The sequence below is a fragment of the Neolamprologus brichardi genome, chromosome 14 (assembly GCF_056152115.1).
Source record: "Neolamprologus brichardi isolate AB-2024 chromosome 14, ASM5615211v1, whole genome shotgun sequence".
NCBI classification, from domain to species: domain Eukaryota; kingdom Metazoa; phylum Chordata; class Actinopteri; order Cichliformes; family Cichlidae; genus Neolamprologus; species Neolamprologus brichardi.
This window is the reverse complement of record NC_142117.1, coordinates 25,232,162-25,249,288: the sequence shown is the minus strand read 5'-3', so window position 1 is coordinate 25,249,288 and position 17,127 is coordinate 25,232,162. Positions and strand designations below refer to the sequence as shown.

At 38.0% G+C, this 17,127-nt stretch overlaps 1 protein-coding gene across 1 annotated transcript; it reads left to right on the top strand.

Moving 5' to 3' along the window:
* Positions 1–1,421: 1,421 nt before the first annotated feature.
* On the top strand, positions 1,422–13,400 carry LOC102798740 (putative G protein-coupled receptor 149). Its single transcript, XM_006795295.2, has 5 exons — positions 1,422–2,407; positions 3,911–4,091; positions 4,250–4,752; positions 10,271–10,414; positions 11,205–13,400. The coding sequence occupies exons 1-5, from the start codon at positions 1,424–1,426 to the stop codon at positions 11,715–11,717; spliced, it is 2,325 nt and encodes a 774-aa protein (XP_006795358.2). The 5' UTR covers positions 1,422–1,423; the 3' UTR covers positions 11,718–13,400.
* Positions 13,401–17,127: the final 3,727 nt, after the last annotated feature.

Sequence of the window (17,127 nt, the reverse complement as noted above, 5' to 3'; positions counted from 1 at the left end):
CACACAGAGAGATAGATACACACAAAGTAGGTCACCTTGATGTGTGAGGCTGTGCTCAGCTGGTATATTTGTGTGTGTTTGCGTGTATTTGTGTTTTAGTGTTTATGTACCCTTGTGGGTTGTGTTCTTGTCCTTTTACATTCCCCTCTGTGTCCTCCTGCCCCCCGAGAGAGTTGAGTCATTAGAATAGCTGGAAGTCACTTAGCCCAAACTATAATTTAATTACAGGACCTGAAGTCAGATGCACTTACACTCAGGAGCATCCACAGATAATGATATCATACAGTAAGAACATGAGGAGTGTAAATAAATGAGCCTGAGCTGACATCATGCATCTCAAAGGCATAAGACCAAAAAGCTATCAACAATGATAACAAAGCACAACACAGGAGGTGTGATTTCTTTTTCTTGGAAAAACAAAAGTAAATGAACATTCATAATATTCTTTATCACAATGTTCTCTTAAAAAAATACATCATGTAGTAGTTCTCTGTAACACAGCTTCCTTTTACAGATAAGGGTAATTTATTTCTATAAACTTCAGAACCTTTGCCACACTTTTTTCATCTTACTTTACGAGTACTTTTCAAATCTAAGGACATGGGATCATATACAAACAGCCATGTAAGCACTTACAGTAAACTGGCCTTACTCTGTTTCGAGAGAGCATCCACCCCACATGATTCCCTTATTATTTTAGCCCTGGCATTTAGTTTCCTGACTCCATTAAGCAAAAAAAAAAAAAAAAAAGGCGCGGGTGGGGGGTTTGAAAACAAAGCAATGAAAACCAATCTGCTGAAAATGGCTCGCACAGCCTGTGTAGATGGATTTCAAATGGAATGATTCAGTAAGTGATGGCTCCACCATTACACATAAACAAAAATCTGAATTGTTCAAAAATAAAAAAATAAATAAATACATGAATAAGACCCTCTACTTTTTATCATTTGCATTAAATTCTGTCAAAGGGCTTGTTCAGACAGGGGTGATTATTGGAATGACTCGTCAAATGAGTCGAGCCATGACACAAATAAAAATGCACCCTGATGAATCGAACCGGTCCTACACGGATATAGAACCGGTTGTAGTAGTATGCTGCGTTTGGCTCAACCCTCCAGTGACTGCCGTGAAAGTAACCACTGATGACGACAGCGCGTAAATCAGCAGCTGGAAACGAGAGGCACCCTGGCTGCGCCGTTTGAACGGTGGACACAGGTGCCTCCCGACACAACCTCACCAGCTCCACATCCAAGAGACAGGAAAGCGTCTGCACACGTTCTCAGTTGGATGGTGATTTTTTTTTTTTTTTTTTTTTTAAACATGAGCCGAATGCTGTGCTGTTCTCGCGTCGTTCCAGCCTGGTGAACTTTACAAGCTAATGAGTCAAATTTGAACACTTAAAAGTGCCAAAACAGGCAGAACAATGAATTCACTGGAGATGTCTACGACGTATCAGAGCTCCCCAGCGCCTAACCAAAGCTACCTTCCAACGGCCACCTACGACACGCCAGACCCCTCCGGGATGGAGAGGCAAATCCGCCTGCTGCTTTTCGGTTTGTGCGTAACCATCGCCGCTGTAACGTTAGTTGGAGGTGTGTATTCGCTGATGTCTGTCCTCCGGATGAGGAAAAAAACCTCCCTGTGTGTCATTGTGGCTTCCATGTCGGTGGACGACCTGCTCAGTTTGGTCCCACTCGCTTTATTCATGCTCCTTCAGTGGGAAGCAAATGGAGGTGAAGGGTCGGGCAGCCTGTGCACTTTATCTGGACTTCTGTACGTGTTCCAAGGTGTTTCGAGCAATATGAAGGCTTGCCTTATAGCAGCCTACACTTTTTATGTCACCAAGAGATTCGGAGTGCTTCAGTCTGTGCGCCGGCCACTGAGAGTAATGTGGGCTATTGCCGGTGTGTGGGCGGTCAGCCTGGCCGTCAGTGTCCTACCTTTATGCGGATGGGGAAGCTTTACGCCGGCCTCTCTCGGGTGTTTCCCAGAGAGCGACAGTTTTTACATTTTGCTGCTCTTCTCTTTATATTTTCTGTGTTTTTGCGGCTTGTTATTTTTCTTTATCCCCCTCACTTACCAGCTGCTGTGCTCCAGGGAGCCCCAAAGGACTTTATTGTACCCCAGCTATCTAGAAATGACACGAGGACTGAGCGGGACCACTCCTCTCTGTGATCTGCAGTCCTTTTCCCGGGACAGCCTGAATAAAAGTTTCGGGGCGTACAACGAACTGAGTCCAAGTTCGTGTGGGACAGAGATCAGGGAGAAAGAGGACAGCAGTTTGTCCCCAGTGTCTGCCAGTGATCAAAGGACAGCTACTGTCGGGGATTCGCCTGTGGTGTTTGCACAAAAGCGCTTCTCCATGATCCTGGCGGTTGTCAGAGTTGTTTTATGGATGCCAATGATGGTAAGAAGCCTCATAAAAGCAAATGTCCCAGTAAATGGTGCCAAAAACAACACAGTAATAACTTTTTAGCAAATGGCCTGCCAACCCATTGATCTACTTGGCTTGGAGCCTTTTAGTTGTATTACCTTGAAATGAAATAATTTATTATTCATTTAGTTGGAATGCTATTCAGCGCTCGGTTTGTAGAAAATCTATGAAACTCCAACCGAAATCTAACACGAAACCACCTCATAATTATAGAACAACCTCTGGACAACAAAATAAAACTTCAATATCTAACTTTAAAGTAAAATCACTTTAACCCAAGGTCTCTGTTTGGCTTTATATAGCTACACAGATTGTTTTGGTGATTTATTGCCGTAATCGGTGAGGTGAGCAGACCACTGAAAATAATTGTAAAGAGTTATATTGTATGTTTCTGGCCAAGGGTGACGTCAGCAGCCACCATCCGATCAAATCCACGAAAGTGCTTAACAGCCAATTAGAGACTAGCTGGGTCTCTGTGTGGCACGCGGCTGAACAGTATCCCCTAATCAGATCACTGTTCTTGGTGGCGCATATGCTGTAAGCTGTAAGGGTTAATAATGTGGAGGGGAAATAAAACGGATTCGTTTAATAGAAGTGTTTTGTTCTCTTTTTACTTTCTCTGTCACTAAAAATGAATGAAATTCCTTATCTTGTTAAAGACTCCATCAGAAATCCTTCACAGTGAGGAGGACACATTGTGAATGATGTCCTTAGTTGCCAGAGATTGAAATGTGGAATTTATTAATAATCTGACATCTTTGAATTATTTAAATTTAACTTCACGGTTTGCTGCCTGTCTTGTAAAACCTTGATATTTTTTAAAAGAAGGTTCTTTTTAATCCATTTTTTTTGTATTTCACAAAATAATCTCCCTAAAAGGTTTTGAGAACAATTGTTTGCAAGTTTTTTGTAGCACCTTTAGGGCACTATTCACTGGGTTTGCTTTGTGAAATACATCCATGCTTTGCAGCACCAAGTTCCTCTGTTACAAGAGTTGTTCTTGTTCAAAAAAAAAAAAAAAAAGAAAGCAAAAGAAAAAATTGTAGCTGATAAATGCTGTGCAGCAGTGATGGACAAAGAGAATTGGCATTCCAAACTTGCAACCCTCTCAAATGAATAAAAACAAATGATGATTAATACGAAAATGTCAAGATATCACCGGTCAGAAATACAGTAATTTCACAAGTTTTGTTTCTGTGGATTAGAATATTTTCATTGGTGTTGGTTTTGTTTTATTGTAGCTGTATTATTTGTAGCCATCTTTAAAATTGAGCACACTCAGGTGCTATGCTAAAGTGCCGCTGGCCCACTGGAATACGGAACATAGGAAAATTAAAATCAAGAAAGCCCAGTATGTGTGAAAGGTCTGTGCAATTTATTTTCATTCATGTGTCCCCCTCCCACAACTTCCTCATGCATATTAATTCAGAGACTCCTCAATGACTTAATTTCTCTCCTTTTTTTCCCCCCTCACAGACTTTGGTACTGGTGCGCCACGCAATCAATGCACGCAGCTCCTCCCTGGAGACTTTGAGCTTCTTTCTCACTCTGCTGGCGCCTGCGGTCACTCCGTTATTCATGCTTTCTGAGCGCTGGATCCACATGCCATGTGGCTGCTTCATTAACTGCAAACGGGAACCAACACCAGAACCCTCAGGTAGATGATGGCACAGCACAAATTAACTAACTGTGCACAACCAAATGTCTTTTTACACAGTAAAAGCCAAAACAACTGTTCCCGTGTGGTACAGGGGGAAACAGTGATGATTTTGCAGGATGAAGAAAATAAAATTTTCTCACTTTTCTTTCTCACAGTGATGAAAAGAAGATTTAAGTTCAACCTTTCCTTCCAACAAGGCTACGGAGTGTACAAGTTGTCACATGCCACCATGTCACATAACAGTCCTCCCATTGAGAAGCCTGCTTATCACAGCCTTTTTAACTGTGACTTCCCTAATGCCCGTCATGATGCGCTTCAAAGTGGTGCGCTTTCTAGGCTGGGGCCCAATTTTGATTTCAGCACCACGTGCCCAGTGGACAGCTCCTCTCATGCAGATCTTCTATTGGAAGCAGTGGCTGGTGGCAAGGAGGCACTGGCTGATTGTGCTCCACTTCCCCATGAGAACCATGGGAATGATGAGAAATTCTGCTGTGTCCCTTCATTGGCTTCTCATCACCGGGAACAGGATCATAGTCTCACTGACACGTCATCAGTGTTTGAGGGGCCTGAGAGGAGGCTTTCACATGAGGAATGTCGGAAAATCGAGCTGACAGACTGGGAGTGGTGCAGGAGTAAATCCGAGAGAACGCCCAGACAGGTACACCAGCATTCAGTGTAACCAGTGTATTTGTTGGCTCTTGAACCATTAAATTAATCATTTGTGTCTGTCACTTTGTGGTTTATGGCTGGCATTAGGCAGTTTTTCCACACACTGCAACTCTATTGCTTTCATAAACTAATCAAAGAAACCTAGGCTTTACCATGCAACGTGCAGTAACATAGTGTAGTGGTGATCATTTAAGAGTAATTAGTGTTTCGTGACCGTAAAACAGACACATTTTATAATCTCCCTTTGTGCATTTACATTTTGTTTGAAAGGAAATTTAAAAAATTTATTGTGGTCCACTTGTATAGAGACACAGGACGATAGACGATGGAATAGGGTGCAATATTTACACAGCCAGTCTTTAAGGAAGTGTTTGATGAGAAAGGCTTACATACTGTTGGTTTGGGTTTTTTTTTTTTTCCACATCTAAAAATATGCCTCTTTATAATCAAGCTGACAGCCTTGGAACTGTGCGTGAGATTTAGATAAAATGCTTAAAATCCTCTCCTCTCCTCACATATTCTTATCTGTTCTGAGCTTTTATCACTTATAGAGCAATCGATCAAGTCTTTCAAAACCAAATATACATCCACAAACTTAAAATTTATTATGTCTAGTGAATTTCTTTTTTTTTAAGTTGGAGGAATGTGCAGCTTCAAAATGCTTACAGTTTAAAGATCAGCATCAGTGAGATTCGTTGGATATTGGCTCCCTCATGTGTGTTTATGAACAATTTGTGCAGGTTAAATTTTGAGCGAAAGTTGAATTTAAAAAACAAACAAACAAAAAAACAAACTTATTTCCAATTCATTCTGTAGTTCAAGTTTAATCAAACACACACATTGATTCAGTATATACCGGGACTCAAAGTTATCATTTATTTAGATTCTCAATATTTTACTCTATCCACTAGCAAAGTCAAAGAGCACTAAAGCTTGAGACAGTTTGCTAGAGACCACTATCCACTAATCCATTTTAATCCATTTCTTTCTTTGTTGTTGACATCCTGTGTTCTTATAATACCAGAAGCTTAATTCTCTTTGTGTTTCGCTAGAGCCAACTCAATTGTTAAACAAGGGCAAAGCAGTAAAGGCCTAACGATTAATGTATCCTGGCATTGGAGATAAACGACACAGATGAGAGAGCAGCCTCACTTGTGAAACAGAGCAGCCACAGGCATTAACTTTGAAACCAAGCTGTGACTATTAGAACAATAACACTATCAGACTTGATATAGGCTCATTCAGTAGACTGTGGATGTAAACAGACATGGAAACATACATGCATGTATACACATGAACACATGCTGTTGCTGTTTCTCCTTTTTCTTTCTCTGCTCTACTTATAAGTTTGAAATGTTTCACTCTGAAAATCACCAGAGGGTGGAAAGTCCATGGAGCATGCATCTACAGCTTGGTTTTGGCACTCACTTTGCATCATGTATAAGTCTAAGATGCTCACTGCTGGTGTGTGTGTTTGTGTGTGTATGTGTGTGTATGTGTGTGTGCGTTTCCCTGCCCTACTTCTCAGTATACTAGTCTATATATATGTCTCTTTAGGCCTTAATCATTGATTGGGGTCTTTAAATGTGGAATCACGATTACAGTGCAGTTTATAAACAAACATAAAAACAATGCCAAACAACAAAGAAAAATTAAGCCTTTTTTTTTGTATCCACCAACCATTATGTTCCTCAAACACATTTACAAAAGACATAAAGAAACACACACAACGTGTTATTACTGTATAAATACAGAAAGCCAAACAACAGATGAAAGACAAGCCAAAATACTTTGTGATTTATAGTTCTTCCAAGCTGTGTTTTGTTCCGTGTTAGCAGACTAGATGTCATTACCCATCGTCTTTTCTCCTTACTGTCAGCCCATCTGGCCTTCAGGAGCCAGGGAAAGAGGTGGAATTAGAGCTTAAACGCATCTTTACCCTCTCTGTGACATATCTGTTAGCAAGCACAGAGTCAGGGTGCACTTACAAGCCCTTTTCCCCAAGAGGAAATGGAGAACTAATGTGCATTAAGGTTTGGAGGACTGAAACCAATTTACTCCAATGTCCAATGCAATGAAATATAGAGACTTAAAAAAAATACTGACTTTGAATAGGTATGAAGTTGATACAATTTAAATAATAGATTACTGTACATGTGTATGCTGACACTTCAATTAATTAAAGGTGTGAAATAAGCAAATGAGTCATGCTGACAACCTGATGCTTTGCTGTCCTAATGTGTTTATCCTTATTTAGTGTATTTGAATACCAAGATTTTAATACCAACTAACCTTAAACACAACAAACTACACAAGCGTATGGGAATGCTATTAATTAGTAATTGAGAATAACTTACTTACTGTTTACTTACTTGTTATTTAACTGTTCAGTTCTTAAGCTATTACTGTTTACAAGACACCGTGTGGCCACAAATCTGAGGAATAAATGAAAACTTTCAGAGAATGTTACCTTCTGCAAGTTTCCAAATGACCTGTTTACAAACAAACAGGCAAGTTACATTGTTCTCTTACAATCTGGGGGAACTTCAAATAACTATAGGACACACATGTGTTTACTTTGGAACAACAGTCTCAACAGTCATTCCTGTAGGAGGCACAAAACTCTGTTTACTGATGTTTCATTTATACGTCTAACCACAAGTTATGCTGGCTGTAATCAAAATTACTGTTCTTCTTTCTTCTTCCAATAATTCTTTTAATTTGAATCAACATAAACATTACACAAAATATCTCATTTAAACAATATATAACCTATTAATAGTAAGTCTTGGTATTCATCTAAAAAGGGAATGAAATATAGTGAAACATCAAAAAATATCTCAATATTAGTTAACTTCAATACAGTATTTGTGCTCTTCAGTTGTCACCTGCTGTAAATTAAAAAGGAAAAAAACCCCAACTGGATCTAACTTGTTACAGTAAAAGTTATTTACTGTTCCTTAGAAACAAATATTAGCTTTATGCCAATTTTTGGATCACAACATGTGCCTGGACATGTTAGCATCCATGTACAGTGCTTAACACATTTATTAGCTTTATTAGCCTAAAAAACAAGAAAACAGAAATATTTTAGAAATCTTTCAGAAGTTTGTTTTTATACAAAAAAATAACTGAATTCATTGGACGTAATTCATGTGTTTATACCCAAATTTGAATCGGCATACTGGCCTTTTTTTTAAGAAAGTTGGGAATTAAGCAAGTACAACATTCCACCCCTAATATTTTTTTCTGTTTAGGAGTGCAAGTAAGTAACTTTAGTTTTTCATACTAAATAAAGTAATATTAATGTGTTTTACTATAATTTTCTCCCTTGGTGCATTTAACAGTTTATTTCAAAGTTTATGGATAGGGATATTTTAGCACTAAAGGACTTGCACATCTTAGTGGATTAAACAGTATAGAAACATAAAAAAAAATAATTTGGTAATTATATTGGATGGCTGTTTAATACATTTAAGCACAGTAAAATGTGAATGTAATGATTATTTAGAACTTAATGCATCCTACAGCCTAAAATATGACATTAAGGCTGCTCTTGCTAATTATCTTACATTGACATACTGTCAATGTAAGTATGTCACCAGTTTGCTGACATACTGTCAGCAAACTGGACATGCATACTTACTGGAGGCAGTTTCAACCTGTTATCCAACAGCTGAATCTTACTTGTTTGAGCTATGAATATATGGCTGCAAAGACCGTCAACCTCTTCCTGGAGTGGCTTTTATAACAGCAATGAGCCCACATGGCATCATATATTTAATTGGTATATTTCAGTTGTATTTACATAAATAATATCTATATTTTTATTCAGTTTTATGCGTACTCACTACGCAAGTCATTGCACCATAAATCTGTTAGCAAATTAAAAAAAAAAAAAGGTCAGCACCACGTTTAATGGCGATCCAGTAGTTTTGTTGCCATTTCCTTAATCACTGGGGTCAACATCAATTTGGCATAAAAAATCAGAACAGACTTACTGTCAGCAATAGGGAAACAGTTCAAAAGATGTTAGAATACACTGACTGGGCGCTATACAAGTACAGGCCTTATTAGTATTCATTTTAAAATATCATCACATCTGCATTGGCAGAATTTGAAATTAGCTCCCTTAGTCCCTTAGCCCCCCTTTCCATTGCACCCTACACCCACTAGAAAAGCATGGTTATATGCACGGAAATATCTGACAACATTCACACCCCACTTGTGCAGGTGTAAGCCTTGTGTAGTCCCACCACTTCTTAATTTTTATGCAGACTTTTTTTTAACCTTATATTACTCATTCGATCTATTCTGCAAATAGCTTCAGCTGACCAAAGTCCTCTAGCATGAGTTAGATTTTCGTTGGACAACACAAAAGAGGTGCAAAATGGTTATTGTGGATTTATTTTAAAGGCATTTTAAAAATAAAAGAAAAAAATAACTTTATTGAGATGGAAAAGGAAAAGCCAGGTGATCCTTTGGGGAGCATGTTAAAATAGTATTTTATATGTAAGATGAAGAAAGGCATGTGAAAATATCCAGAAAGAAATCCATCAGTGTGCTTCCCACATGATGTGTTCTGAACGTTATTTGATTTACGTGACAATGTGTTTTCAGCTCAGCTTTGCAGTCTTTGTCTCTCCCTCTATGTTTCTCTCCATTCACAATGAGGCAAACATAATGACAGGGAACCAGGCAGATTTGGGGGAGATTGCCATGAGACTGGCATCTGCTTTGTTTCTGTTGTGCATCATAGTCACAATCAGATTATTATATTTAACTAAATAATTTAGAAGCTTAATTAGACCTGCCACAGGTCTCCCTACTTCTGTGCCACATGATGCTTCTATTTTCCTCTGCCATCAGTGTGCACAGTCTCAAACATATTTTCACAGAGGCTCACTTTGATCTACTCTCTGGCGTCATAATCTCTACAAAAGCAGTGCAAATGTGTGACTGAAAAATATGAAATATGATTGAAAAAATAAAAAAAAAATTAAACTAAAAATGTAGACTCATAATTAAAAGCAAGCTGATAAGCCGTTGGAGAAAATTTGCCTGGTACTGTGCACTGAAACTTTGCTATTCGAATCTAATAACGGCCAAAAAATATGTCAGTCATTATTTGTGTTTGTGTGTTTTTTCACTGAAGGGTCTGTTGGCCTCTACATGCATGAAGTCTTGACATCTCATTTTAACAGCCGAGTGCTGTTGTTAGGGCACTACATTGAAGCCTCATTAATTCTTGGATAGAAATGACTGGTCAGCACATTCATCTTACTGCACTTGACATCAGGCACATAATGTAACTTCAGTTACTTTAAACAACAGGAATGATATGGGAAATTAGTTGTAGTCACAGTGAAGTATTAGTTGCTTTGGATTTATTGTCAAGAATGAGCGGCCAAGGCGGAATTTAATAGCAGTTTGATTTTCAAATAAAGACGATGTGCTAAATTCTGACTGAATTTTTGTTCTTTTCTGTGTTTTTTTTACATGTGCAGCGATCATCAGGTGGTCTATCAATTCCCCTGTGCGCCTTTCAGGGAACTGTATCTTTACAAGCACCTACAGGGAAGACGCTGTCTCTCTCCACCTACGAGGTCAGCAGTGATGGTCGAAAGATCTCCCCGAACAATGCCAAAAAGGTAATGTCATCTCAGCACTCTCTTTGTTTAAACTCACGTTGCAAGATAGAATTTATGGCATTGTGGGAAATGCTCTTTGCATTCGTACTGAGAATAAATACAAATATGAATCGCTTGCCTACTCCTTTGTTACAGGATATTACATGATGTAATCAGCGATCACTATAATTTACTTAAATGTGTTTGTTTGTGTTTAAATGAAAAGAAAGGGGTAAATTATGATTTAGTTAGCTTTAAAAATGTTGTTAGGTACATTTTTAAGCTTTGAAATCATTTTCCAGTCTATAAGTAAATCTAGTCTGAAATTAAGCTAAGAGCTGCCTGGCTCTGGCATCATAATTAAGATTTAAGCGCGGTAAATATTGTTTGTGGGATCAATTTTACTCTCTTATATAGCCATCAAGAGCGGCATAGTTTTAGCCATTTCTCTCACCATCAAAAACATTCTAGATTATTTTTTCTGTCATGTGCTCCTGATTGCAACACAACTCACTTCTAGAATTAGCCCTATAAGACCTTGAATCAGTGAAATGTGGAAAAGGAAATTCCTAGTTATCAATAAATATAAAATATGTCCATATGCGCTATGTAACAAATAAAAAGAAACCATTTATTTTCATGAAAATGACTAGCTTAATAAAGTAGATTTAAAATTTCTTCAGGGAGTTCCACTGGGAAAAGATTAATGGAATAGAGTTTTAGAAAGCAATTATATCATTGTGAGATATTTTTGTACGACATCAAGTACACTGTGGTCCAAAACAAAACATGAAATCTCTCTTCATCTCAGGTGGAAGTTTATCGTTCGAAGTCAGTTGGCCATGAGCCCAGTGCAGACGAAACAGCATCCAGAGGCCAGGGTGGAGATGTGAACGCCAGCTGTGTAGGAATGGGGATGGAGATTGGAATGGAGATGGGAATTGGAGCTGGGGTTGGGGACACTAATGTCAAGATCCATCTTGAAGTTTTGGAAATTTGTGACAATGAAGAGGCAATGGACAGCGTCTCTATCATATCTAACATCAGTCAGTCCTCCACCCATGCCCGCTCGCCATCACTTCGTTACTCCCGAAGGGAGAACCGCTTTGTCTCCTGTGACCTGGGTGAAACTGCTTCTTACTCCCTGCTCATCCCCAGCAGTGGCACCACAGAAGCAGAGACCATAAATATCACTATACCTGACACTGTGGAGGCTCATCGGCAGAACAGCCGACGCCAGACACAGGAGAGCTCGGGGTATCGTGAGGAGATACAGCTGCTCAATGAGGCCTATAGAAAGCAAGCTGGGGACAGGGAAGAGTGACATACATACAGAATAATAATAGGGTGGCTCTCTGGTGGAGGTTCAAAAAGCACCTCAGACAGTAAAGGCTGTGAGACAAATTTCCTAATCATTCCACATTTACTTCTTTCTGATCACCGCTCTAACAGAGTTGACAGGTGACCCAAATAGAGGCTTAGCTGAAGACTGTAATAGTCTGTTTGCCTACTCTTGTACTTCCTCTTTAGTTAATATCAGGAGAGCACATTTACTGCCGATATGTAGAGTACACAGAGATAGATTAGACTGTAAAATGATATATATTGTAAATCGAGTGGAACACAGACCTATGTCAAATAGACAGTAGAAGAGAATCAGTATTTTAGCAGTGTATCTGTATTCTTGCTTTCACCATATGCCAGTTTGTTATCACAGAAGAAGCAGGTAGAAGAAAAAAATCACAGATGTAAAGGAGGAAAAAAGGACCAAGGTGTGATCACGTGTCTGACATGAAACAGCTCTAGTAGACTACGTCACTGGTGACTCAGCTGTGAGGCGAGGGATCACCTGACCCATGTGTCTGACTCATCTGAGCATGTGTTGTGCATTTTAGTATCTGTGCCCATAGAGATGAGGGTATATGTTTGAGAGCATTGATCTGTGATGTCAGTTAACAAAAATCTTCACATGCTTACCGTGAAAAAAAAAGTGTTTATTCTGCATATATTTCTTCGAATTGTGCTTCATTTTCACCCAGCTGCAATGTCTAAAATGTCTATGTGCTATCTAATTTGGGGCTGGGAGGGTAGGGTGGATCCACCATCACTGTTTAGGATGTAAAACAAGAAGAGGTGAAGCAAACATTTTTTTTTTTTTTGTTACTTCTTCAGAACAGTTTTCTGCCTTGCACATGTTCAGTGCAATTTAAATGAGTGACTGTGCATATTTTACCACAGCAGGCAGCATATGAATGTACATTCCAGAACCACTTCGGGGGATCATCTGTCTGCCCGCTCGGTTTGCTTCCCATCCAATCGTTGAGCCACAGGGACCTCTAACTTTCTATACATGCATATATTCAGGACTGGAGTAAAATTTTCATAGATGGGACTGTGTAAATCAGTATTGTTTGACAGGGGTTAAGAATGTCTTTCTGAATCATATAAATCTTCATTCTCTCAGATGACATCATTATTTATATGCACATATACATGTACTTGTGTGTAGAAAAAACAGTGGAACTGGTATTGAAGACTAATTTTAAAGTATATATGTGTTTATGTTTGTTTTATGGTGATGTCTTCTATATGTTAGCTGTTTGGTTTTTTGAACTTCAACACAGCCTTGGCACAGCGAGGACTTCATTTGCAAGCTTTTGAATTGTTCTTTAGGGAGTCCCAGCCATCAGCCTCAATGTCTCCCATCCTCCTGAAGACCGTTTTCATTAAAGATTCATACAAGAAAATTGCCTCCAACAGTACTGCGATGCATTCCTAGTTCAAGCGCTCCTAGGCAAAATGTGAGAGTAAATACTGTACAGGCATGTAAATTGTGATGAATGCAACACTGTATTCAATGTCAACCATGTCAACTGTTAATGGTGCCAAAGGTTTTTAGCTGAGCAGTGCTCCGTCTTTCCAGCTTAACAGCGTGGATGTGATTCCACTATGTGTTTGTTCTCATTGTTAAACTACAGCTCAGCTTCTGGTCCAGAATTTTCATAAATTTAGCAAGTAATTGTTATTTGTCTTGTTATTAAGAATTCTGAGTTGCACATCAGCTGCACCAGTATTTGCATGTTTATTCATTCATGTCAACCATCTGGAGCTATTTGGTAACACACCGTTTGGATTCAAATGGAATTATTTACCACAAATTAAAAGGCAAGTAAAGTGCAATAGTTAGCTACTTTGGAGAGTGACCTATATAATATGTAACATCATTGGTTGCTGTGCCCCTAGGGTTTGGAATGTGACTAATCCACAACAGCTGTATGATGTCTTTATTCTGCTCAGTGTTCAAGATGGCAGAAAAAACAGCATCAAAAACATATTTCTTTTATAAGGTATTTCATAGGCAAAATTCCGAAATTGCTTATTATATATTATCTGTGTACAGCTAACAGTTATTTTGAAACCAAATGACAAGAAAGTAGGAGAAAATTTAAAAGAGGCTGCATGAGAGGCTGCAAAAGCATAACGTAAAACAACAAAACAAAACTGCAATATCAGAAACCTTGACCAGAAGCTATTCCTGATGTTTTCATCAGTTCTCTCTGATTCAAGGACTTTCACCTCCCACTCACAACCTCACTGTTTATGCTGAAACAATAAGGTGCAGGTAAGCCTGCATCAAAATGCAGCATCAGTGGCACTGTGTGAGACCTCTAGTACAATATGTGCACCTCTAAAGAGCACAGCACGATTTCTGAAAATGTAAAAATCCAGAAGGAGATAAAATCACTATATTAAAACCTGAGGCTTTTTATTGGAGGTTTTTGAAATTCATCTGGTCAGGGATTGCTTGTATGGATTACAGCTAGCCCCTAGGGTAACGAACATGGTGTATATATGAGCTGTACACCTGCAACAGTGCTGAAAGGTTCAGGGAATGAAGGCTTGGCGCATATGAAACAGTGCTTTCTTCTTTCATGTCATTTGCTTTCCACAATCCCTCTACTACTCAAAAGGCTTTACTCTCAGTATGTTTTTTAATACCTTCCCCAAGTTTAGCAGCATTTTTTCCTGTATCATTTTCTCTCTGACATCCCTTCAATTTGAATCCCCCATCTCTTCTCTTTAGAGTACCCAGCAGAGATACTGATAGTACTCACAGAGTTCAAAAATAATGACAAAGATAAAAGAATTGGCAGCTGAAGCAAAAACATGAATCACTCCCAACTTAAAGTTTACCTGATCACTGTGGAATTATTTTCTTTTTTTAATGTCCAAAGACACAACTGAATATATTTCTGTCAAAGCTGAACAGGGAGCCTTTGTACAAGCAGGTCCAGTTAGTACTTGATGAAAATGAGATTCTCAAATACAAACTGAAAATAAGATTTTACACAAATTAGTCTTTCACACCAAACTGCTAATAAATCATTTCATCGTCACAAATCACTATTCTCTGCTCTGGGAAACTGTCTTCTTTCAAATGCATCTCCTTACTAACAAAATAGCTGAATGTGGAAGTACTGTGTAAGTATTCATTTCACTGATTATAAAAGGAAATTGTGTCTTTGATGGTTCTGATGATCACAGTGGGCGTGAAAAGAAAAATTTAATTTAAAAGTGGCAAAGCATGATATTTCCTGACAGGAACAGAAAGATTAAGGGTGGGATCTACCCTGTCACCTACCATGAACATCCTGCACAAATCTTTCACACCACTCTTTCTACTCTCTCATCTGTGAAATGTGCTTCATGGCACAGATAGGGTGTCTATTGCTTTTAATTTTCAGGGCAAAGACACAGAGTAGAGAGAGGTAAACAATAAGGAAAAAGCACAGATTTCCCCATATGACATTGCTGCTAATTTGAAATAAGAGAATGCAGAGTATAATCCAATTAGATTTGGAGCATTCAGAAACAGAATCAGTGAACGGTGACGTATGGAAATGTGAAAACAGCGTTTGTAACCGCTACAAAAGTCAGATAAAGCCAAAGCAATCAGTGACTGAGGAGAAATGGTTACTTAATAAGGATGTATCACTACTACTACTAATTGTTAATGTTTTAGTTTTCATTTTAAATCTGACAAAAAATTATATTAAAAAACAGTGCTGAAGTGTAGCAGAGCCAGACCCTTTAAGGTGACAGTCAGCAGTCACGGTGAATCTTTTTCATTTGGCGGCAACCTTTAAGGCCCAGATAGCAGGTCATTCCCTAATGTTCCTTAAACTGCAGTGTACCAGAGTGAACCTGGTACAGCAATTACTTTGACAAGACATACTGTTTTTGTCTGTGCACAGAGACCCCAGAAGATATTTAGCAATCTAAATAGTCAACAAAAGGTTATTTCAGGGCGGGAACCCTCCTATTAAACTGGTGTTTAATGCATAAACACATTTAGCAAGACTCTAAACAAATATTTTCTACTTTGGGTAATAGATAAAAGTAAGAGGGCATGAGCATTCTCTGTCAAATGACAGAAAAGTACGTGGACAAGTTCAGACTATCGAACTTTGCAACTTGCCCATCATTAATGAGAAGGTTAATGTGCCAGGGCACTGAGTGAATTAAATTTATTTGCACTTGAACTAATTAAACAATAAACATCAAAATGGAAAAATGACATGTAAAGAAAACTCATGAAAACTTATGGAAGCATAATTTGTTTGCGAAAAAAAATCAATCTTCTATCTTAAACAGTTGGATATATTACAAAGGATTCTTCAGATTTACCTCTGTTTAAGAACATGTGCAGAGAAGCCAACAGCAAAGACTCTCTTTATAGATAATGGATATTAAATACCACAGAAGTGAAAGTAAAAATTAATTAGAAACTCTTTCCTGAATTCTAAATCATGGAGGTGGGAATCTCAGAGTCTACAGTAATATAAGTGAACTTGTATTAGTAGTGATGAATTCAGTCTAACTTTATTTCAGAGAAATTTTGGAAGTAAAAAAATTGGCATTCTGCACTTGCCCAATACATCTTCAAGTGTACATCTTCAAAAAAAGAAGCAGTTTTTTTTTATGTATTTTAATTTGTCACATGATCCCAGAGGTTATGCTGAAAACACACTTTTTGTGTGTTTTTAAAATGTATTATGTCATTTTAAAATCTGGAAAAGAATAAAATTTTACTTTTATGCTGTTTAAATGTTATTCAGTGAATAATTAACAGAAATATTTTATGGATTCCCTGGGTGACATCATAATCTCTGGGGTTTAATAGCACACCCTTTGCAGCTATAACAGCTTTAACTCTTTTCAAAAGGCTTTCAACAAAGTGTGTTTGGGAGTTTTTGACTATTCTTTCAGAAGCGCATTTATGAGGTCAGACGCTGATGTTGGATGAGAACAACGTATTGTATGTAAAAATGCATAGGGTTTAATAAATGCATTAAAATGGCACAATAACCTATCATAAAAACAAGAAAAAATGACAAAAAATGTTTACAACTAAAAATTATATTATTATTTATTAGGTACATAGCAAACTGAACTCATGTTTTTATGCCCAAATTTGAGCTTCAGGAATTAATCAAGCATAACATTTAACTACAAAAGGTTTTTCTTTTCCTCTTCAGGAATGCAAGCAAATAGCTGTAACTTGGCATCTTAATGAAAAAATAATATTAGCAATACATATATATTTCGAGTGACAATTTGATTAACTATTATAAAAGCACAAGTATAATTACCAATACTATTAATTTTGGGCAGCTCTGGTATAACTTACATTCAGTGATGGTCTAATAAACTTGTTAAGCACTGCTAGAAAT

Excerpts from the sequence above, each read along its gene's own strand:
- LOC102798740 (XM_006795295.2), top strand. The coding sequence starts at position 1,424 with ATGAATTCACTGGAGATGTCTACGACGTATCAGAGCTCCCCAGCGCCT. Across the intron at positions 4,092-4,249 it reads ACCAACACCAGAACCCTCAG|TGATGAAAAGAAGATTTAAG; the intron begins GTAGATGATGGC and ends TCTTTCTCACAG. Across the intron at positions 4,753-10,270 it reads CCGAGAGAACGCCCAGACAG|CGATCATCAGGTGGTCTATC; the intron begins GTACACCAGCAT and ends TTACATGTGCAG.